Here is a 24,262-nt window from a genome sequence, read left to right on the forward strand (position 1 = left end):
CGTACACGTGTATGTATCACCTACATTCGGGGGAAGTGGGTGGTGATAAACGTTACAGTTTGTACTGTCATGGTGGGTGATATGTACGTTACAGCACTTGTTTATTAAAAGCTGATCTGCAAGCACAGGGTTTATGATGTGTGGAGAGTGCTGTAGATTCAGATTAAGCACATTCGTACACATCGTGAGCCAAGTCCCTACAGTAGCGTCACAGGGACTGTCTGCTTTCCTGATTGGTGAAGAAAGTAAACTCGACACACTAGGGTACTGTGCTGGAGAGGAAGACTGAGCACCTCACAGAGAAGCGTTGTTTTTAAAGCTCCTGGCTAGCAATGGAGATGGACAAATGAAAAAACATTTTAATGTTACGAGCAGCTCTGTGCACGGATACATATCTAGCATTGCAATACCTCTCTGTGTGCTGGTATGAAACAGGCAGCTCTGTGCACGGATACATATCTAGCATTACAATACCTCTCTGTGTGCTGGTATAAAACAGGCAGCTCTGTGCACGGATACATATCTAGCATTACAATACCTCTCTGTGTGCTGGAATGAAACAGGCAGCTCTGTGCACGAATACATATCTAGCATTGCAATACCTCTCTGTGTGCTGGAATGAAACAGGCAGCTCTGTGCACGGATACATATCTAGCATTGCAATACCTCTCTGTGTGCTGGTATAAAACAGGCAGCTCTGTGCACGGATACATATCTAGCATTGCAATACCTCTCTGTGTGCTGGAATGAAACAGGCAGCTCTGTGCACGGATACATATCTAGCATTACAATACCTCTCTGTGTGCTGGAATGAAACAGGCAGCTCTGTGCACGAATACATATCTAGCATTGCAATACCTCTCTGTGTGCTGGAATGAAACAGGCAGCTCTGTGCACGGATACATATCTAGCATTGCAATACCTCTCTGTGTGCTGGTATAAAACAGGCAGCTCTGTGCACGGATACATATCTAGCATTGCAATACCTCTCTGTGTGCTGGAATGAAACAGGCAGCTCTGTGCACGGATACATATCTAGCATTGCAATACCTCTCTGTGTGCTGGAATGAAACAGGCAGCTCTGTGCACGGATACATATCTAGCATTGCAATACCTCTCTGTGTGCTGGAATGAAACAGGCAGCTCTGTGCACGGATACATATCTAGCATTGCAATACCTCTCTGTGTGCTGGAATGAAACAGGCAGCTCTGTGCACGGATACATATCTAGCATTGCAATACCACTCTTGGCTTCTCCCTGCACCCTGCGCTGTTTCCTGAAAAGAAATTTGTGGGGCTGACTGATAAAAACAAACACTTTATCTGGAGTGTTGTGAGTGAGAGTAAAGTTGGAATAGACAAACAGCTGCACACTTTGTACAGTAGGAGGTGTGCAATGTAAGGTTACTGTATTTATTCAATATTGTTCCATTTACACACCAATGCTGTAGTTTATCAAGTAATCTAATGCAGAGCTTCTCAAAGGCTTTTTTTAATTGGTTAAAAAACCCCAGTATGTTTTATGTAGATACTGTGAATGCAGGTCATGGAGAAATAACTAAAATACATTCTCTTAGTTTTTTCTGGTTCCTTTTTATTTTCATGGTGTTTGCCATCATTCTTTGTGGTTCAAATATAATGTATATTTGAACTTTGAGTTCAGGAGCTGCTCTTCAGTTCTAATTGTCTGATACTTCCTTCGCACAGAAGAGTTATGATGGCTCAGAACCGGCACTGATGCGGTATTGTGGTCTGTGTGAATTGCCTATACCGTCACAGAGCCATCATATTTTAATGCTTCTCTGAACCACCTCGCAAGGTGGTTTAGAGACGGCACTGAACTGTCTTTAACTCCTGTGTGAAATGCTATGCCGGCACTGAAGTGCTATAGTGGGCGTGGATTGAAAGCCAATATCCCACGTGACTGTATACCAGACATGTTGGGTATTTTTTGTTATACGCTTTCATTTTTTTCAAATACAATGGCTGATCAAGAACCAGGTAGTAATTGGAGTCTGGAATAAGTTAAGGAAGTGTTAGCTTTACGGGTGACGAGGAGGTGAATTCACAAATAGAAGGGACGTGCGTGATGCTGAAATTTATGGGCAAATCGTCGTTGCCATTAAAATCATCTGTTGACTGACAGGTTTGAAAGTTGTACTCACATGATCCTTTTGGCTGTGTGAAAGGGTTATGACTGTGTGAATGGGTATTTTAAATAATCTTTTAAAAGTCTCTGAGACGGCTCAGTAGCGGCATTTTTTAGACACATGTAATGTAATCCAGACTAGTAGGAGCCAGCACCATGAGGTGCCTAGCAGTGCATTTGGTTTTAATATTCTTGCATTCCTAGGTAATTGAAAACAATGCCTTTCTGTTTGCAGTTTTTCCCAAAAAGGCAAAAGAATAACTGAGTGCAGCCATGACTCAGTTTTTCCTCTCCTTGTGGTTGTGTTGCAGCGACGCAAACTTGAAGGATGTCTTATCGGACTCTGACTCAGAGATGGGCAGTGTGGAGCAGCTGGAGCAGGGCAGCATGGAGCAGCTGGAGCAGGGCAGTGTGGAGCAGCTGGAGCACGGCAGCACGGACACGCTAGCAAACGGCTGCAAGGCTGACACCGACGCTGCCCGCAGACTCGCCAAGCGCCTCTATCACCTGCAGGGATTCAAGCGCTGTGATGTAGCGCGCCACCTTGGCAAGAAGTAAGCTTGACCTCTGAGATTGAGATTACCACACTTGGCAATGGGTATGCATATACAGTACCAAAGTGTGGTAGGCCAGAGAGGTATGATAACACATATAAAACATGGCAAACCATGGAAGACTGCACAGTATAACCATGCAAAAAGAGCTTTCAAATTTACCGTGGTAAACTTTTATATCATTATCCATAGCGGTAAAGACTCTGTAATATGGTATTCAATCAAAAAATACCACATTTGCCTTCTTTTGAATTCTACAGAGTCAATTAATCTAAATTTCCTGAAGGGCAGCATATATATGCTGTAGAATGTGAAAGGGTGGCTTTGCAGGGGTGACGTCAAAACGGAACAGAAACCAAAACAAGGAATGGCAGTGAAACTGAGGCGCTACGGCACTCAGAACTTTATTAAATAATAAAGGAAATAAAGATATATACAGAACAAAACACTAAACAAAAGGGCACAAGGGCCAAACAAACAAACACTAAACAAGTAGTATGCTGGTTGCGAAACCAGCATACGTAGCAATTGTTTATTTCTTTTTCCCACAGACTTGCGTCTCTCCTCTGACACTCTCCCCCTCTAAGCTGAGAGTGGGTCCTTTATATTCTGGCCGAGGAGTTAACTAGCTATTAATTAATTATCTTATTACCACTCAGCCATAGTCTGCACGAGTTTAATAAGGATACGTGGCTGTCAGCTAGTTAAATAAATCAGTAGCTGATCAGTCACGCATCCTCACGAGGTTTTTAAAATATATACAGTACTGTGCAAAAGTTTTAGGCAGGTGTGAAAAAATGCTGTAAAGTAAGAATGCTTTCAAAAATAGACATGTTAATAGTTTATATTTATCAATTAACAAAATGCAAAGTGAGTGAACAGAAGAAAAATCTACATCAAATCAATATTTGGTGTGACCACCCTTTGCCTTCAAAACAGCATCAATTCTTCTAGGTACACTTGCACACAGTTTTTGAAGGAACTCGGCAGGTAGGTTGGCCCAAACATCTTGGAGAACTAACCACAGTTCTTCTGTGGATTTAAGCCTCAGTTGCTTCTCTCTCTTCATGTAATCCCAGACAGACTTGATGATTTTGAGATCAGGACTCTGTGGGGGCCATACCATCACTTCCAGGACTCCTTGTTCTTCTTTACACTGAAGATAGTTCTTAATGACTTTCGCTGTATGTTTGGGGTCGTTGTCATGCTGCAGAATAAATTTGGGGCCAATCAGATGCCTCCCTGATGGCATTGCATGATGGATAAGTATCTGCCTGTACTTCTCAGCATTGAGGAGACCATTAATTCTGACCAAATCCCCATCTCCATTTGCAGAAATGCAGCCCCAAACTTGCAAGGAACCTCCACCATGCTTCACTGTTGCCTGCAGACAATCATTCGTGTACCGCTCTCCAGCCCTTCGGCAAATAAACTGCCTTCTGCTAGAGCCAAATATTTCAAATTTGGACTCATCAGTCCAGAGCACCTGCTGCCATTTTTCTGCACCCCAGTTCCTGTGTTTTCGTGCATAGTTGAGTCGCTTGGCCTTGTTTCCACGTCGGAGGTATGGCTTTTTGGCCGCAAGTCTTCCATGAAGGCCACTTCTGACCAGACTTCTCCGGACAGTAGATGGGCGTACCAGGGTCCCACTGTTTTCTGCCAATTCTAAGCTGATGGCACTGCTGGACATCTTCCGATTGCGAAGGGAAGTAAGCATGATGTGTCTTTCATCTGCTGCAGTAAGTTTCCTTGGCCGACCACTGCGTCTACGGTCCTCAACATTGCCCGTTTCTTTGTGCTTCTTCAAAAGAGCTTGGACAGCACATCTGGAAACCCCTGTCTGCCTTGAAATTTCTGCCTGGGAGAGACCTTGCTGATGCAGTATAACTACCTTGTGTCTTGTTGCTGTGCTCAGTCTTGCCATGGTGTATGACTTTTGACAGTAAACTGTCTTCAGCAACCTCACCTTGTTAACTGAGTTGGGCTGTTCCTCACCCAGTTTTATTCCTCCTACACAGCTGTTTCTGTTTCAGTTTCAGTTAATGATTGTGTTTCAACCTACATATTGAATTGATGATCATTAGCACCTGTTTGGTATAATTGTTTAATCATACACCTGACTATATGCCTACAAAATCCCTGACTTTGTGCAAGTGTACCTAGAAGAATTGATGCTGTTTTGAAGGCAAAGGGTGGTCACACCAAATATGGATTTGATTTAGATTTTTCTTCTGTTCACTCACTTTGCATTTTGTTAATTGATCAATATAATCTATTAACATGTCTATTTTTGAAAGCATTCTTACTTTACAGCATTTTTTCACACCTGCCTAAAACTTTTGCACAGTACTGTATATAAAAGAATAACAAATAATATCGACTTTCGCCGTCATATAAACATATAAATCATAATATAAATAAATAATAAACAAAGGGGCGGGACACTCCGCCACAGCGCCATAGAACAGGAAATATGCAGGCCACGAAGCAGCACTGTATTTATTGACTGGATGCTCCTATTGTAGTACTGAAAAGAAACTTGGTAAATATATTTTTCGATGTCTTTAAGTAATTTAGTAGTTTGCTGTTTCTTTTAAGTACTACATTATACCCTTCTTTGGTGTATAGTTCTATAGTCAGTAGCTACAAATCAAGGGTGAGTAGCCTACATGCGGACCCTGAAGTAAGCCCTATAATATAATCTCAGCCTTCATTGGGCAGTGGAAGGAAGCAAAGATTGTGTTGAGAGGCTTTTCAGTGTTGGTATCCGTATCCCATAATTACTAGTTACCTTTAGTCAGAGTGTCTGTTTTGAAGCAGCAGGATGTCAGTGATCAGATAGCATTGTGAACTGGTGTGTGAAGAGATTACTCATCTTCTTGCCTGCATGGAAACAACTGGTCTGATAATCTTTGCATATCTGAGATCCACCCACCACCTAATGACTCATGTTTTTGTGCACAGTAATGAGTTTAGCAAGCTGGTGGCTGAAGAATACGTGGGTTTCTTTGACTTCACGGGCCTGAGTCTGGACAGAGCACTCAGGTGAGTTCACAGCATGCAGACAGAGTGGATCCGAATCACAAACTGGGGTGTCAGCACATATTTAAAAACAGTTAATCCCAATTGTGTCTTGTTTAAAGTACGTAGAGCTAACCAAACCGTTTCTGTACCTAATATGTATTGGTGTAATTCTGTACTTTTGACATTTAGATGAAACGTGCATTTGATTTTTAATGGTATTTTCTATTCAGTAGCTATAAAAATAAATTGTATATAAGCTAATATTTCAGATATTGTAAGTAATAAACTATAATATTTCTGTTTTACAGTACTGTCCATCATAATTCCAGGCTGTTTAAAGTACAGTTTGTAATTTACATTTGTCTGTTCACATGACCTGTCGAAGAATATGGTAAACTTGTGATGCAGCACTGAAGTGTGTGCATGGAGCATCTTTGATATAGGAAAATGTGAGATATACAAATGATTGCCATTCATGTTAGATTTACTGGACTTTTGAGTACTTGTGTAACTTGACCCTTTTTGTAGATATCTTTATATGGCTAATCTTATGTGTAGCCCTATTATTATTATTATTATTATTATTATTATTATTATTATTATTATTATTATTATTATTATTATTATTATTATTATTAATGTGTTTATTTGACAGGGACGTACAGTGTTTGACATGTTGTAAGATGCATTGCACCCAGATTTAGCTATGAGCTCATTTTCCTTGGCAGTCCCTGCACAAACACAGCTACAGAAGGGAATGACACATCTACAGAATTGCAGTCATTAGTATTCTTACTCTGCTGTGTGTTGTGCTGGTGGAATGGCCCTTCTTTAACCCGTTTCTCCCGTTTGTACTTCCAGAACATTTCTGAAAGCCTTTCCTTTAATGGGCGAGACTCAAGAAAGAGAGCGCGTTCTCATCCACTTCTCTCAGAGATACTGCCAGTGCAATGCGGAGGGTGTGACCTCAGAAGGTAGGTGTTCCTTCACACAGTCCATACAGACGATTCGATGCAGCTTTACCTGCACTCTTACAATGTTGAACTATCTGCAATAGGCTGTTTGCAATTCAGAATTCCTGAAAAGAAAGGCATGGGGGCTGCGAACTTTCTTAACCCAGTTTAGATCCAGATATCTTGTTTTTCTGTTTTAACCGATAAACACTGATAAAACACCCCTGAAACCAAAATAATGAAATCAGTGTAATCTAATAAACCCCAGGAAAACACTTGAAATGGCTACTCCAATTGACATTGATTTCACTCCTTTCCCAGTTCAGACACCTCCTGACTTGTATCTAGCATTGATTAGTTCTGAATACTCTAAACCCACCCCCAGCTACTGAGTGGCAGCAAATTCCTACATTTCTATTGGAGACTCCGCAGACAGGGAGGATTGTAAACAAGATTACAATTAGAAATGAAGGGTTGTTTTTGCTCGTGAGATTTAAAGCTATATTCCCCAGCGCAGGTAAACTCTTTTGCTTTCTTTTCTCCTGTACGGTATATCATTATTTTGTTGGTCATTTATTTAAGTTTAGCAAAATAAATATATAGGAAGTGCTTAATCTGTGTCTGCCTTTCTCCTCCTGTAACAGCTTTGTTTAGAAAATATTTTATGCATGTTAGTGACGTGGTCTTGAAATCGAAATGCTATATCAATGTTGTATACAGTGCATTTTTAAACATACACTGGCAGTGTGTAACAGTTAAGTATATTAGAATAAACTATGATGGGCTACTGTTTTCTTTTCTCTGTTGGCTAGTGGAGAAAATGTGTTTAACAGCCAAACTGGGGTAAACCTGTGCACTGGACTGACCTACACACCACGTTACTGGATCCTCAGCTAATGCGCTATCCTTGCACTGTTGCACTACTGTGTCATTGTAGATATAGGCCCATATATTCAAAGTGATGCGCAATCCTGTCGCAGAATTTGTGCCTTGCAAAAATTAGTGCTTTTGCACAAGAATTGATATTTTCCAACACAGCACAAAACAATTGCACGAAGTTGGAAAATAGCAGTTTTTTGCTCAACTCGCAAATGTGTTTGTGTCTCGCAAAACCACCTGCGCATTCATTACCAATATAGCAGAAATGCACAAGAGCTACACGTGAATGCGCAGAATTGGAATACTACACGACAATGGACTGTTAATAATACCCTGCCAAGCAGCTATCATAGGTGTACAGTACATACCAATATTCCTCAGACAAGTCTACACTCAAATGGAATGCAGATGGAATGCAGAATCAAAGCACCCCCGAGGTTGCATGCCCACCTCCACAAATATATAAATAAGCTACTAAATGGAGAAATGAAACAATGGATCACAGGATAGTGTAGGCTATTCAACATATAACTTAAAAATATATTGTAGCGACTTGCTAACTGGATAAGTGTCAACATGAAGGAGATGGACAAAATATCTCTGGAGCATCAAACTCCACTCTTTATTTAACAGAAATCCACCTGTCAGCCTTTGTTCTGAGTAGCTCCGACCCGTGATCCTTACACTATACATAAACATATTTACAGAAGTGTGGACTGTAAAACAAACCCACAATGCTGAAAACAGTACTCTGTTCGGAAGCCCCGAAGACTGGAATCTCAGCATGGAGCCGGCCAACAACACTGCCTGTGGATCGAGCCCGCACATGTGTATCCCTTACTCATACTCCTGCTGAAAGCCCCTTCCAACTGCCCCCCACTCACCACTCACCCAGCTCCTACCACACCTGTATGGCATAGTCAATAGCATGGAATGCAGATCGTGGGTGTCAAAGTATGCTTCTGATATCAATGAGAAATAAATAACAATACTTAAAAAAAAAAGTTAACTGTTTCCTTATACCTGTGTGTGGAATTACCAGGGGAGGGGCATGAAAAGGAAAGGGAGCCTCTGGAGAATGCAGCTACAGGGATATGTTACGGATTGAGCCCTTGGGCACTGCAGCCCTTTGCCAATGTTGCTGATAATAGGGCTAAACGCATGTAATGGAAACATTCTGCACATTGCAAGCCTGTCACGCTTATTGCAAAACGTAGTCATTTTCATTCAAAATAATTTTGTGCTTAAACATATGAGATTTGTGCACATACATACATTTGTATTTAATGTTTATCATTATCACAGGCATTAGCATGGCTAATAAGCTAAATATTTAAAGGGCCAGCACAGATTCTACAGAATTCAAACAGATGTATCTATGTTGTGTTGTTTGCTGGGAAGTGAGTTTATGATTTCTCTACTTCTGTCTCCATAATTGACAGGTGTCACACAAATATGAGTACATGTTACCTATTCTAATTAATTTACATTTTTGGACTTTCTTGTTTTCTGTTACAGTACCAGCTGTTTTTTTGTTTTCTTTTTCAGTATTAGCCGTGATTCCGCTTATCAAACCGCTATCTATCTATTAATCACTTGCTTGACAAACCTGGGGGGCAATTAATTCAACTCAAATAAAATGGGCTGAAAGGGCAGTGGAATAAGAAAGAAGCACCTTTTGTACATATTACATTCAAAACGCCGACAAAATTTACCAATACAGTAATCAGTAGCCTAGCCTACTACTGTATAAGCAGTGTCTTTGATATTGAAATCTATGTGAATGCAAGGTATGGAGGTGCAAACTGTTGCTTGATCGATCTAGGGTTGATATACTGCTGTATGTGTCTATCCACCCGTCCGCTCCAGCTCATCCAGAACTCCGCTGCTCGCCTGGTGTTCTCTCTGCCTCGCTTCTCCCACGCAACTCCACTGCTTCGCTCACTCCACTGGCTCCCGATCACCGCTCGCATCCAGTTCAAGACTTTTGTACTAGCCTACAGATGCCTTGACCAGACTGCATCCAGCTACCTCCAGACCCTCATCTCTCCCTACACCCCCACTCGACCTCTCCACTCCTCCTGCACTAGAAGACTGGCTGTACCTCCTTTACGCTCCCCTGCCTCCAGAGCCCGCTCCTTCTCCACCCTCGCTCCGCAGTGGTGGAATGACCTTCCTACAGATGTCAGGACTGCCCAGTCCCTGACCACCTTCCGGTGCCTCCTCAAGACTCACCTCTTAGAGAACTCCTCTTTTTTTTCCCCCTGGACACTTATCACTCTTTCTTAAATGCGCTTTACTTGCTCTTATCTGCCCCCTATTTTACTGCATTTAATCCTGTACTTTAGAGTACTGTAATCTGTCAAGTGTTATTTAATCTGTAGTATTTTGTATTTAATTATATCCTGATGTAACTATCACTGACACTGTTATCTGCTCCGTTATTGAATCGTATTTTGTCATACTTGTACTTGCTAGAACCAAAGTCATTGTATTTATCTTGCTCTTAATTGTATTATTACTTGTACTGTGATCCTTGAAATGTATTTTTGTTTACGACTGTAAGTCACCCTGGATAAGGGCGTCTGCTAAGAAATAAATAAATAATAATAATAATAATAATAATTAAAGTAAAGCGTCCCTGCATTATACAGGTAGTTGTTTAGTATCTGCTGGCTCGGTCTATGTTACATACCGACGGTATAATTGATTCTGTTTTTGGAGCTATTCTTTCAGCACCAAGAAAGCGTGCTTGGGAAAGAATGATCATGATTGCAGCTTCCCTGTTTATCTTTTAAATATGTATTAACACTAGTGATGCTGCTATCACAATACGAGTAAAATAATTAATATGAGGCAAAAGTACAGAATGTCACCTTTTATTTCTGGTGGTTTCAAGACATACATGTTTTACCAACTAAGAATAACAGCACTTTTAGAGTTCCATCCCCCCATTTTATGTGAGCATAAGTATTGGGACAATACAGCTTAAAGCAAATATAGGAAGTATAAAAGCTAGTATTTAGTCGCAAATCCCTTGCATGCAATAACAGCAGTGAGTCTGCGACCCATTGACTCACCAAAACTTTACTGGCTCACCTCTGTACTTTTTAGCAGATTCTAATCTGGCCTTTCTGTTTTTGGTGCTGATCAGAGGTTTGCATCTTGCAGTGTAGCCTTTGTAATTCTGCTGCCGAAGTCTTCTGCGAACAGTAGATTGTGACACTTTCACCCCAGCATTCTGGAGGTAGTTGGTGATTTCACTGACACTTATTTTAGGGTTGTTTTTCACAGCTCTGATAATTTTTCTGTCATCAACTGCTGTTGTTTTCCTTGGCCGACCTGGTCGTTGAAGACACCAGTGGTTTCTTTCTTTTTCAGGACATTCCAAACTGTACTGTACCTTGGCTATTTAATCCCTGTACACAGTGTTGGGTTCACAGTTTGAAAAAACAGCACTGACTTCAACTGCAAGCATGGCTGGGAAGAGCTGTAACTCTGTCAGTCAGCAAACAATGTAACATTGCTTCAAAAAAGCTGGGGTTTCTGTAGTTGAGGAGAGTGCTGATGAAAATACAACCGAAACTGAAACTCTGACAACACCAGAGGGGATGTCAGAGGAAGAATTCTCGGCTGTGTCACCTTAGCGACCAGGACGCTCTGCCTGAAACAGACACCGATGACGTAAGCGTGCGTGCTGCGCTTGTAACACTGCGGCGTGCTATGGAGCAGCATCCAGATATAGAGCCGAATTGGGATTTTGTAGAAAACGCTGACAGAGTTTGCCGTCCATACTTGCAAAAAAAGATCGTCCAGATGCGTATCACAGAGTTCTTCGCTGGAAACAATTTGCAGTAATGTAGCTGTACATTTATGCACTTGTGTTACTTTTTTGCACTTTTTATTACATTCATAGGTTTTAATACATTTTATTTATTAGTGTTACGCGTGTCTTAAAGAATTTTAACAGCATGCACACTTATTTTATTTTGCTTACTGAACTGGTGATGGGGGACATTTTGAATGTCAGGTTATTGTGTGGGAGTTTATACCGTCCACTGCGGGCGAATCACAAACAAGCCCGTTCTAAGCAGTGGCGACTGTACAAGCTTGCAAACAGGAGCTGTAACAAAAAAACCATTTAGTTCATTTGAGCCTCTGATCGTTGATCTCAAACGTCACTGGAGAAAAAATAATGAAGCCACATCATAGAGTATCTTTGAATAATGAAGCCACATCATAGAGTATCTTTGGCCACAGGTTTTAATTGCCTCCCCACACACGTGAGAAGTTAATAATGTCGACATGACAAGCTCAGAAGTAGGAGGGTCTTTCTGTATCGTCACATCAAAAAAAGAGAATGCCGTACAGTGCAGAGAAATGCAGGTGCGTCACAAAACACAAGCTGGTAACACGGCTCCTAATCAAAGGAGAACTGTTTGTCTTATCAATCCTTATTGCAGAGAAACAAAAGTTACACGCAGATTGTTTTAAATGTGCTCTGGGTGCATCATAGCGGTGGCCAGCGCTAGCATTCAAGCAGGCTGTAGATTAGGTCTAACAACTGTGTCTCATCGAAGGTATTTTATCAGTGTAACATAATGAAATTAGAACCACCAACCACATATTATCTGTAAAAGCTTCTAGATGATTGATCCCAAGTGAAAAAACGGCAGTCCAGTGTTTTTTTTTTTTTAAACTTGTTTTTAATCAGGACATACCTGGTACGTTAGGCAGCACTGAGCAAACATTATTGAGGATGTACCAGATACGTTAGGCAGCATAGAAGTGGTTAATGCTAAACTCAGATAAAACAGAAATGATACAGAATCAACTGTGGCAGCAGTGTGGAGTAGTGGTTAGGGCACTGGACTCTTGACTGGAGGGTTGTAGGTTCAATCCCCGGTGAAGGACACTGCTGCTGTACCCTTGAGCAAGGTACTTTACCTAGATTGCTCCAGTAAAAACCCAACTGTATAAATAAATAATGTGTAAAAAAAATAAATAATGTAATATCTTGTAACAATTGTAAGTTGCCCTGGATAAGGGCGTCTGCTAAGAAATAAATAATAATAAATAATAACAAAATAATATAAATCCATCTGATACATTTTTACATTAGGTAGTTTCTCCTCTGTTGAAGGCTGAAAGGCAAAGAATCACAAACACATGGCCCCTGTGTTAGCAGCCTTGCATTGGCTTCCTGTCTGGTTTAGGATTGATTTTGAGGTTATGATTCTAACTTATAAGCTTTAAATGGCCTTGCTGATCCTGTGTGCCCCTAGTCACTCTCGTAGATCCCAGGATGAAGGTTCACTCAGTATTCCAAGGATACAGAGAAAGAAGGCAGGTGGCCGAGCGGTCAGCTTAGAGACGCAAAGTTGTGGAATGATCTGCCACGATTTGTAAGTGAAGCACCATCTCTTTGCTGCTTTTAAAGTCAGATTAAAAACACATTTTTATAATTTAGCATATGTATTTTAAAGGGAAAAGGTATGATCCTATTTTATACTACTTATTATTTTTTTTATACTACCTATTTTTGTCACTGCTTTTTATAGTAAAATAATTGTTTTGTATAGTATTTTTGTAATTTTTATCTAGTGCTAAGTGCTTTCAGGTGATTTATCACGAAAGGTGCTGTATAAGAAATAAAGATTGATTGAATGAACCAAGCACCTGCCCTCCACTCATGACTGAAACTGCCTTGCAGCAGGGTGATACATGCCAGTACTGACACAGTCACTCAGCCATGTAGGCTAGAAGGACTATCAATCTGACAGAATCGAAGAGTTGAGGTAAAAGTAGTAAAGCATGTATTAGATCATGTCTTGGTCTCTGTTTGTGAGCATACTGTTTAGTAACACGTTGCTGCTAGTGCACTAAAACTTCTTGTAATGGTTTAAATTGTATTTGTATGTTAATGGGTTGCAGTTGTAACTGCACTTCCGTCCATCTGAAACCACACACTTCCCAATCACTTCCCAATCCTATGACATGCGATTAAGTGACTTGTTTCTGAGGTCAACTTTCTCACTTTGCTATCCGTCCAGTTCAGAGCTACCCCTATTTACATGTGTGTTTCTAATGCTGTGTCCAGCCCCTGTGTGTGTGGCATGGAACAGAACTGTATGGCTTCTTTCTGTTCTGGTAAAGGAGTGTGTGATTGGTTGCATTCTGCATTGGGCAAGAGCCCATTGGAAATATTGAGTATTTACAACCTTTCAACCAACAGAGTAAAACAGATAAGCTCATCCTGAAAGCACTGGTATAGAGTTTGGCAAGCAGACCTGCTACATTATGTGCTGTCATAACTGTGGCCCATAGGGGGCACTGTATGTTTTGTAGTACTTTCCCATTGTTACAAGATCCTGCATAGTTTCCAAAGGGAAGCATACAACCCACATGTCAATTTACCTGTTATATAGGTTTGTTTTATTATTTATTTCTTAGCAGATGCCCTTATCCAGGGCGACTTACAATTGTTACAAGATATCACATTATTTTTACATACAATTACATTATTTTTTACACATTATTTTTACATACAATTACCCATATATACAGTTGGGTTTTTGCTGGAGCAATCTAGGTAAAGTACCTTGCTCAAGGGTACAGTTCAGAGCCCTAACCATTACTCCACACTGCTGCCTCTGTAGACATTTGCTCATTGCGTTAATAACGTTAGACTATGGAAATGGTGCAATCCCAAAACAGAATTATGTCACTTAGGAAAACATTATTATAGATATATTACAGTACATTGACTTCCATAACGTCATAAATCATACCACATGCTGGTTAATGCAACTCATAGTCAAACTTGGTGTACTGCTCTGAACTGCTTTGTTTCCCCATTGCAGTGTGTCATGTTCTTCCAGCTCTTAGAATATTTTACATCACATTATGCAATGTTGTTTCTTTCAAATGAAACCAGCCCCCAGGCTTCATGTAAAGGATCCTCCTCTCTGCTTATCTGCTGATTTAATGCTTTCTACTGTGAGATGGCTTCAGAAATGTGTTGCACTGAATACTTCTCCTCTTGCAACACAGTGCACAGACTGTTATTATCCACTTTATTATGGCATGCATTATTTTGCATTCAGAGCTTTATATTGTGCAACACACTGCTGACAAGCACCATGCAGTCCAAAACATAGATTACTAATAACTGAGAACTCAATTCTCTATGTCGTGATAGTCAATTATGGTTTCTTACACGATAGGCTTCTGCATTGTTAGAAGAGTACCAAGGCAGCCCCTCAGATTTGGAGGTAAACTGACCACCTGTTTACAAAAATGCTATCCTAGTGACCAGTCTTGGTTTTCCATCAGAGGTCTCGGTGTCCTGACAGAATCTTTAAAAAGTCCTGGTTTTCAGACACTACCTGTCAAAAATAGCATAAACAGCCGTTTCCTATATAATTAAATTTATGGCACCTGCAGTGAAAACAAATTCAAATAAAAAAGGTACTAGGGTAATCAAGAACATTATTTTTATAAAGTGATTAGCACAGACATACATGCTTATTCCTCAGTGCGGCATGCGTTTTCATTTAGTTTATATTGAATATGAATCTATAATTACACTATGTAACACAATTTTCGTTCCTGGGTAGTAAGTGTTATTTCCTAATTGCTTATGCCTCAAAAGTATAGAAAATGGCTGTTATTCCCCACAAACTTTGCTTTTGTGACCAGGACAGTGATATTTTGAAATTTACCTATTTCCAATGAGAAAACGGGCAAATTTGTGTCTTTTCGTTCACATAAAGTCAGAAAAAAACAACATATGAATCCAAATTAACATGTATTCATACTAAAGTAATACAAAAATGACTACAAAAGATTTAGAAGTGAGTAGTTTTTCGAGATTTACGATTATACTGTAAATCACTTTCACGAATCAGCCCCCAAATGTAGTCTCCCATCATGTTCTCGTTATACTGTCCTTGGCAGCGGCGTTCAAAGTCCAGTATATCCTGGTGGAAGCGCTCGCCTTGCTCCTCCGAGTACGCTCCCATGTTCTCCTTGAATTTATCAAGATGAGCATCAAGGATATGGACTTTGAGGGACATCCTACAGCCCATTGTGCTGTAGTTCTTCACCAGAGTTTCAACCAGCTCCACATAGTTTTCGGCCTTGTGATTGCCCAGGAAGCCCCGAACCACTGCGACAAAGCTGTTCCAAGCCGCTTTCTCCTTACTAGTGAGCTTCTTGGGGAATTCATTGCACTCCAGGATCTTCTTTATCTGTGGTCCGACGAAGACACCGGCTTTGACCTTTGCCTCAGACAGCTTAGGGAAGAAGTCTTGAAGGTACTTGAAGGCTGCCGACTCCTTAGCTCTGACAAATTGTTTCATAAGGCCCAATTTGATGTGCAGTGGTGGCATCAGCACCTTCCGGGGGTACACCAGTGGCTCCCACTTGACGTTGTTCCTCCCCACAGAGAACTCGGTCCGCTGTGGCCAGTCCCGCCTGTGGTAGTGTGCCTTGGTGTCCCTGCTGTCCCAAAGGCAAAGATAGCAGGGAAACTTGGTAAAACCGCCTTGGAGACCCATCAGGAATGCCACCATTTTGAAGTCTCATATGACCTTGATGCCATCTCAGAAAAATGCAGATATGTATCCACTTAGGGAGCTGGAACTAAACTGAACTGGTGGGCTTAAGGCCCCTGTATTTATACTACTATTTATATTAATGGAAAGTTCTAGAAAGTTCTAGAAGTTACTCCAAGTTTACTCAGCACTGAATCTGGAAATGTTCTGGAAAATAGGTAAATTTCAAAATATCACTGTCCTGGTCACAAAAGCAAAGTTTGTGGGGAATAATAGCCATTTTCTATACTTTTGAGGCATAAGCAATTAGGAAATAACACTTACTACCCAGGAACAAAAAAAAAAAAAAAAATGTGTTACACGGTGTTATGTTTATTTGTTTCTTCTTCTTCTTCTTCTTCTTCTTCTTCTTCTTCTTCTTCTTCTTCTTCTTCTTCTTCTTCTTTTTCTTCTTCATTATTATTATTATTATTATTATTATTATTATTATTATTATACTACTACTCATAATAATAATAATAAACGTAGCAATACATATATAACACAATCTGGCAAGTTAAACTGATTAGCCACCAATTATACACCTGGGAGTGTACTGAAATTAGCTAGCTGTTTAAAAAAAAAGATAATACTAAGAGTGAGAGGATGGCTATTTCAATTATTATCTATTTCTTAGCAGATGCCCTTATCCAGGGCGACTTACAATTGTTACAAGATATCATATTATACAATATTTCATATTATACAGATATCACATTATTTTCACATACAGTTCCCCATTTATACAAGTTTGGTGTTCCTAACTCGGGTTCTACTGTGGTTTTATTTTAAATGGTTTTTGCCAGCAAGGACAAGGCGACTGGAACAAGTTTTGCCCAGTGATTTAGCTCTAGCAGCTCCCTGTCAGTGTGGTTTCAAGTGGTTCATTGCAACACGTTACTATATCAGTCTTATGACTGTGTAGCAGTGATACTCTGTGGTTATACTATCTTTAGGGTTGTATGATAATTTAAATCCTCCGGATAATCATGCTTAGAATGTTTTCTTTAATTGAGACTCTGTTTATCTTTCACTCACTCACACACTTTCTTATTCTCTGGTTTTTGCTTTTTGGCTTTTTAAAATAAAGCCATACCTTTATATAAATATAATGCATGTTTTTTGATGCCCAGTTCTATTACATGGCACTTTACCCCCAGCATCTCTTTCTGGATGGGTGTCTACAAGAAGAGAAAGGAACATCTCAGTAGCCATGGCAATGATCAGCTTCTTATCCCTGTCAGAAACAGGTTTTATTGACAATAATACAGTCACCGATAATACTGAACTGTATCAGTACAATACACAACCAAGACTAAGTGATTACTGTTCCAAAATACAATCATCGATAATACTGAACTGTATAGGTACAATGCATAACCAAGACTAAGTGATTACTTTTCCAAAACTACTACCATCCACCCCCTTGTACAGATCCATCTATTTCATTGCAGTGTCCCTGCCAGCATTGTCACTACAGACCTATCTATTTCATTGCAGTGTCCCTGCCAGCATTGTCACTACAGACCTATCTATTTCATTGTAGTGTCCCTGTCAGCATTGTCACTACAGACCTATCTATTTCATTGCAGTGTCCCTGTCAGCATTGTCACTACAGACCTATCTATTTCATTGTAGTGTCCCTGCCAGCATTGTCACTACAGACCTATCTATTTCATTATAGTGTCCCTGTCAGCATTGCCACTACATATCATTTGGTAGGGGTATTTTCTCTTTAATCTTCCCTGGTTTTAAGAAAGATGAATATATTAAAGACTGTAGAACTGGCATGGACATGTCCAGTGGCTGGCACATGTATTCCACTCTGGATAATGACAGTATCGTTAGTCCTGAAGAGCAGGTAGCAGGGTTCTGTAGAATATAGCGGTACACGTCCCCACGTGTTGCTACAACTGTTTAAATAACGTACCTGTACTTTTTCATGTCAATGTTCACATCCTGACAATTTTTTAAACTGTGTTTCAAAGCTTTTGTGCACTGATGGTGTAAGGATTATAGCCCACATTGTCAAACAGGTAGCAATAACGATCCATGATGTGGTACGGAACAGAAAAGCCAGAGCACTTGTTGTTTTATTTTATTACATTTTTTATCGCACTTCCTGCAGTGATTCAGAGGACAGATCTCAAACCCCAGTGCAATAGAGCGGACATTTTGAAAATAACTTTGAAACAGACTTTAAAGTTATGTGTAAACAGTTATCAGGATATTAATAATGAAAAGGAAAAATGGCAGGTACGTTATTTAAACAGTTGTAGCAACACATGGGGACGTAGAAATATTTTTTGGAACCTCACTACTTACTTTTTAAGTGAAAACCTGGGATTAGTGGCATGGAAAGAGCTAATCATTTTTCCTGACTGGAAACAGCAGGGGGCTGAATGGGCTCCTGTCAGACAGATCAAAACAGCGGCTATTGCATCATGTCTGTCTCACTGCTTACAGCTGCCACGCCTTGAGGCTGACTTCAGAAACAGCTCAAGCTCCAGTTAGAGTGCTGAACCCATTCAGATGGTATCGATAGTTAATAATCTGCATGCTTTATTTTTGAAAGAATGCTGACATTCTAGCTGTCTGGTTTACTAGTGTGTTATTATAGATACATAACTGCATTGGCCCTATTCAAGATTTCCAATCATTCTGCAAATACTCAAATACATTTTATTGTTTGTTTTTGTCTCATTAAGGTGTTTTATAAATCTGTGTTCAGAATTGGCTTTTAAATTCTAGTTGCCAGCCGTAGACATATGTAATGCAAGCTAGATCAGCCAAATTCTGTGATATTAGCCTTGTTTATTTCCATCAGCAGCGATTGCGATAAAATCTATTTTAATTGGGATTGTTAAAAGTCGCTCTCTCCAGCTCGCGGTGATGGTAGAAGTTACCTAACGAGCGTCCAATGTACTGGTGGATTTTAAACATTAGGGCTGCGAATATATATTCTTTCAGGCAAACATGGAGGCTGGTGAATGAATTGATACATAGCAGATATACAAAGCAATGATACCTACAGGTGATTCTTGGCTTTGTGTAATGTGCCATTGCAGATTGGATTGTAGACTGCAGATGAAATTGGCAGCAGACTCAGTTTGATAGTAGAATGAGATGAGAGTGTTTTACACACTGGTTTCATGCAGATGGAAATGTGGTAAAATTGTCTAGTGCCATCTAGAGGAACTGCTCTGTATTTACAGCAATACAAATAGAAACTTGATCCACAGTGGATGTTCACTAGATGGTGCTGGCGTTTACTAACATAAAGACTCTGACTGGTCCAGTACAGTATATGGCAACTTGAACTGAAGAGAAGATTCTGAACCCAGACCAAAGCATCGTAAACACACAAAAACTACTATTGTGGTAGTTTTGCTGGTAGTAAAATGCTGCTCTGCTGCTGTTTTGAGATTGGAGCGTGTGATTAGTCGACTACCAATTTCTGAGGTCGACTGACACTTTTCTAGTTGACTATTCGGTGATACTTAAATTATATTTTGCCAGATTAAAAAAAGTCTGATACCCACAAAACTGTTCTACATTCTTTAACAGTCTATATTAGTTAAATGCATATACAGTATGATTCATAAAGGGCCTGCATATATAAATAGTCTTATGTGTCATCTTTCTAGTGTGAAGAACAGTAGTTATTTTATTATTATTTATTTCTTAGCAGACGCCCTTATCTAGGGCAACTTAAAATTGTTACAAGATATCACAATATTTCACATTATACAGATATCACATTATTTTTACATACAATTACCCATTTATACAATTGGGTTTTTACTGGAGCAATCTAGGTAAAGTACCTTGCTCAGGGGTACAACAGCAGTGTCCCTCACTGGGGATTGAATCCACAACCCTCCGGTCAAGAGTCCAGAGCCCTAACCACTACTCCACACTGCTGCCCAGTACTTGGCGTGTGTTGCTGACATTTTGCGTATGCGAAAACTGGACGGTTTGAACCCTTTTCAAGTTACAGTATTAAAGGCGGTGCGTCCTTTGTAAATGTGTGCATACTGCTTCATTTAACCCAACAAACAGATGTGATCAAGCATTCTTTAAATAGCTCTTCCTGAGTGAAAGCTTTGTTTCTGGTTGTGTTCTGAGCAGGCTACAGCTTGTCCAGAACTCTCCAGCTCACACCGACACAACAAAGCAGACTGGCATCTTGCCTTTATTTGAAAGTTGTATTACTCATGTACAGGGCTGTAAATGATCTTGCTCTAGTCTGTCCTTCACAGCTACTCACCCCATAGGTCCTTAGAAGTTCTCTCAGTGTACTGGTGGAGCATCAAGCCACTCTCTCTTCCAAGGGAGCTTGTGCTTATCAAACTAGAGCATGCTCTTAAATTCTAACTCAATCCTAGAATATACCAGGGTTTCAAACTCTGTTCAGTCCATCAAAATGAACTTGGAGTATTATTATCACACTTTACACATTTTGAATATATTTAGCTTGTTCAGTTGTCAAGAAACTTGTTAAGGACCTTTTTGTTGCATAGGTTATATAATAATGTAGGGTATATGAGGGTATCTGTCTGTCCAAATGTCTGTCATTTTCCATTTTTGCATTTAGCTGGAAGACTAGCACAGTGTATTGAGTGTATCATAATCTGGGGATTTCTGGAGAAGGCAGTAACCTGGGAAGAGACGAGGTCAGAAGGACAGTTTATAAAGTCCAAACCCCCTGGCAGGCATAGCGGCAGGCAGCCAAGAGCAGGGTCCTCAGAGGGGCAGCAGAGGAAACGGAAATTAGAGAGGAACATGGAGGCTGTTGAGTTCACAGGAGGGAGCAGGGAGCTGATATAAAAGAAAGAACACAGAGCTAACAAAATCAAATTCACCTTTACCATAATGTGTGCGTTTTTCATATACGCTAGAAAATCTAAGACCTACAAAAGGATGGCAATATGTATTAGGTAACATTTACTGGAATTCTTTTGTTCGCACCATGTAATGTACTTTAATATAAGTTTGGCTTCTCATGAGCATGTGTGTGTGTTTTCGGGTGCACCATGCCTCATGATAGACGTGCTTTTGTGTGAAGCAGACTCTCCAGAGATCATACAAGCACAAAGCAAATTTATGACAGGAATACAATTGTTTTAACAATAAATCAGACATTAGTAAATCTTACCTGGTATGTAATACCCTCACAAGAAGCTCTGCACATTGGCATCCCAGATCTATGAAATGATAGCATAGTAATTACTGGATTTTTAAAAACTCCTTAATGTTCTGAGTGGTTTTTTGCTAGTTTTTTCCCAATGCCAGCACTCTTCAGAATTCTTATCTCTGTATGCAAAGAAAACCCACAAGTGAAAACCCACGACTACATACATGTGTGGCCCCAGGGCCTGAAGGGGATATGTTGAATTCACATGTTTAGATATTTTACTGGATGTCCTTGGCTGTCCACTTGTAGATCCCCATGGCCTTTATCTACTGTATGCACCCTAACCAATACTTTAAGAGCAGCACAGAACCCAGGAGCAGAGGGCACAGATGGAAATGAAGTGGAGCTAGACAGAGGGAAGGAGACACTACACCGAGTGATGAGGGGGTGGAATGGGTAACTCGTCGTGTTGTTGAGGCAGCATCACTGGGATCCTTTAACTTGACAAAGTTTCACTACTAGAAACAGGACACGCTTACATGGGCCAAATGGTCTCTTCTTGCCTGTATGTTATCTTATGTTCTTATGAAAACAGTTTGCCATAGACACATTCAGCATATGATACACTCAATAATGTGAAGATTGTCCTTAGTAAGATAGGAATGTCCTCAATTGGATATATGCATAAAAAGTGGTGTTTTACATACAGTTGACACTATACACTATATCCCTGTCTCTGTGGTTGGGCATTTAGGCAGCCTCAGGAAATAGTGGTCTGAGCTGGATTAAAATGTGCATTTACATTTGGTATAAGCAGTTAACCCTTATAAAAGTTGAAAGCAAGGTTAAAGTCCTTCTATCTAATAAAATACGTTCATACATTGTACCTGTTGTGCATATGCATAGGTCTTAAATGGGCAGGTTTTAAAGAAACCCATACAGTGCTCCCTCTTTATAATGCTGTAGTCTGGAGCCATAGCTAAGAGACCGTGCTGTTTGTGTATCACCTACAGAATACTAGTGTTCGTGTAATGACATTATGGGGCAAGTGGGAGCCATGACCATACCGCTTTATCACCTGTTCCGCAGTATAAAGGGCCGCCTCATAAAGGGGAACGCTGTGTTATAGCTAATAAGTTCTCCTCTAATGATAAGGTGGCATTATTTGAATGACAGATTACTTCTATTGAGGTGAGCAGGTTCCTGCAGTCATTTGAAAAGCAGTCGGTGATATTTTCTATAAAGTCTCACTTTGATGGCTGGAATTTTATTTAGGGATTTATACTGAAATGTACAAAGGAATCGCTCAGGTAACCGAGCAGTAGGTGGGTCGCTCCAAAGTGGGAACATGAGAGAACAAAAAAAAAAACAAAGCACACACAAGTTTTCAGATAAGGTAGAATTGTTTGAAATTGAAAAAGAATACATGTATGAGATTGAAACTATGAGACTAGATCTGTAAGCACCATGCAGGCTTAGCACATTGAATCAATAGGGGAGCCCAGAAGAAAATCATTGCTAATGCTCTGCTAACACTCTGCTAACTCTCCCCTTCACTGGCTCCTTTCCAATGATTAACCAATTACCTGCTTCCTCTGTTCACTGACATGCTTTCAGCCAGTAACAGACCCTGAAGACACTGCTGGGGTGACCAAGGAAGTAAAGCAAACAAGGCAAGCAAAGTGAGAACCTAGTGTAGTACCAGATGTCAAAATGTGTTCCTTCCAAAACACTGGAAGTGTAAAATGTGTAAGATTTATGGAATTATTTTGTTAGCTACAATGACTTTATTTATTTATGTATTTATTTATTGCATTTATATAGCACTTTTTATACAAAAGTATCGCAAAGCACTGTACAGTACATAGCAGAAAAAAAGAACAAACCACAATACATTTGTATAGCATGTCACACATACAACTGCCACAATCAGACCATTTAAATAACAGTATACATATAATTATACAAAATCAGCAATTTTAAAGTTGCATTAAAACCCACTAAGATAAGAAAGCCATTTTATAAAAGTGTGTTTTAGTCTTGACTTGAAAACTGTAACGGTCCCAGCTTCCCTGACAAACGAAGGCAGAGAATTCCATAATTTCGGAGCTCTGCAAGAAAAAGCCCTACCTCCTCCTATGTTGCTTTTGTTGACCCTAGGAATAACCAGCAGCCCTGCATCCTGTGATCTCAGAGTGCGGTTTGGAAGATACAGGGTCAGTAACTCCTGCAAATAACTAGGTGCTAATCCATTCAGGGCCTTGTAAGTTAACAGCAAAATCTTAAAATCAATTATATACTGCACGGGGCGCCAGTGCAAAGAGGCCAAACGGGTAATATGTTCACTTCTCCTGGTTTTAGAATTTTATCGGCGGTATTCCACATTTTGGGAAGGCAACTCCAGAGCCTTCCTATATTTAACCAGGTGGCCCTTCCATGCAATGTAATTAGATTCCTGACATCTCCGTCTCTTTTTTACGACCCTCATATTTCATCTTACAAGTTTTTTTTTTTAAAGACACTCCGAGTTTTGATTGGCGCTACAGTATCTAAGATAATAGCGCAAGTCAGGCTGTGGATTGTGTAAAAATGATTTATTATCATAACTAGCTTCAAGACATCTTTCCTTTATGATAAATGATCAGTTTAACTATTCTTACAGTGAGTGCCAAAAGGGTGTTTGATGAAGAGAAGTTCAACCTGGTGAAATAATTCAGACTGGAATGGCCTCTCTCTGGGTGTAGGGAATTAACTCAGTAATAACAGGAGGTTAATGTAATAGCTGTCCAAAAGCCTCAGGCTGCCATTTTCAGCATGATTGCTCCTGTTATCGTTCACTTTGCTGATTGCTATGGCTTTGCTATGATGTTCTTTCCTCAACCTCTTTGACAGGAGTTCTTCAAGCTTGAAGCACGATGCACTGGTACAAAGACAGATACAGTATTGGCCAAAAGACCACATTACCTGTT

At 40.1% G+C, this 24,262-nt stretch overlaps 1 protein-coding gene across 1 annotated transcript in view; it reads left to right on the forward strand.

Moving 5' to 3' along the window:
- The window catches only part of LOC117413302 (PH and SEC7 domain-containing protein 2-like), a 208,720-nt gene that overhangs the window by 125,641 nt on the left and 58,817 nt on the right, over positions 1-24,262 (forward strand). Inside the window, exons 4-6 of the mRNA XM_058996660.1 lie at positions 2,461-2,703; positions 5,668-5,748; positions 6,589-6,701. Coding sequence (XP_058852643.1) covers positions 2,461-2,703; positions 5,668-5,748; positions 6,589-6,701 — 437 coding nt within the window. The remainder of the gene's footprint in view (positions 1-2,460; positions 2,704-5,667; positions 5,749-6,588; positions 6,702-24,262) is intronic.

This window comes from Acipenser ruthenus, chromosome 23, assembly GCF_902713425.1.
Source record: "Acipenser ruthenus chromosome 23, fAciRut3.2 maternal haplotype, whole genome shotgun sequence".
In the NCBI taxonomy this organism is placed as follows: Eukaryota; Metazoa; Chordata; class Actinopteri; order Acipenseriformes; family Acipenseridae; genus Acipenser; species Acipenser ruthenus.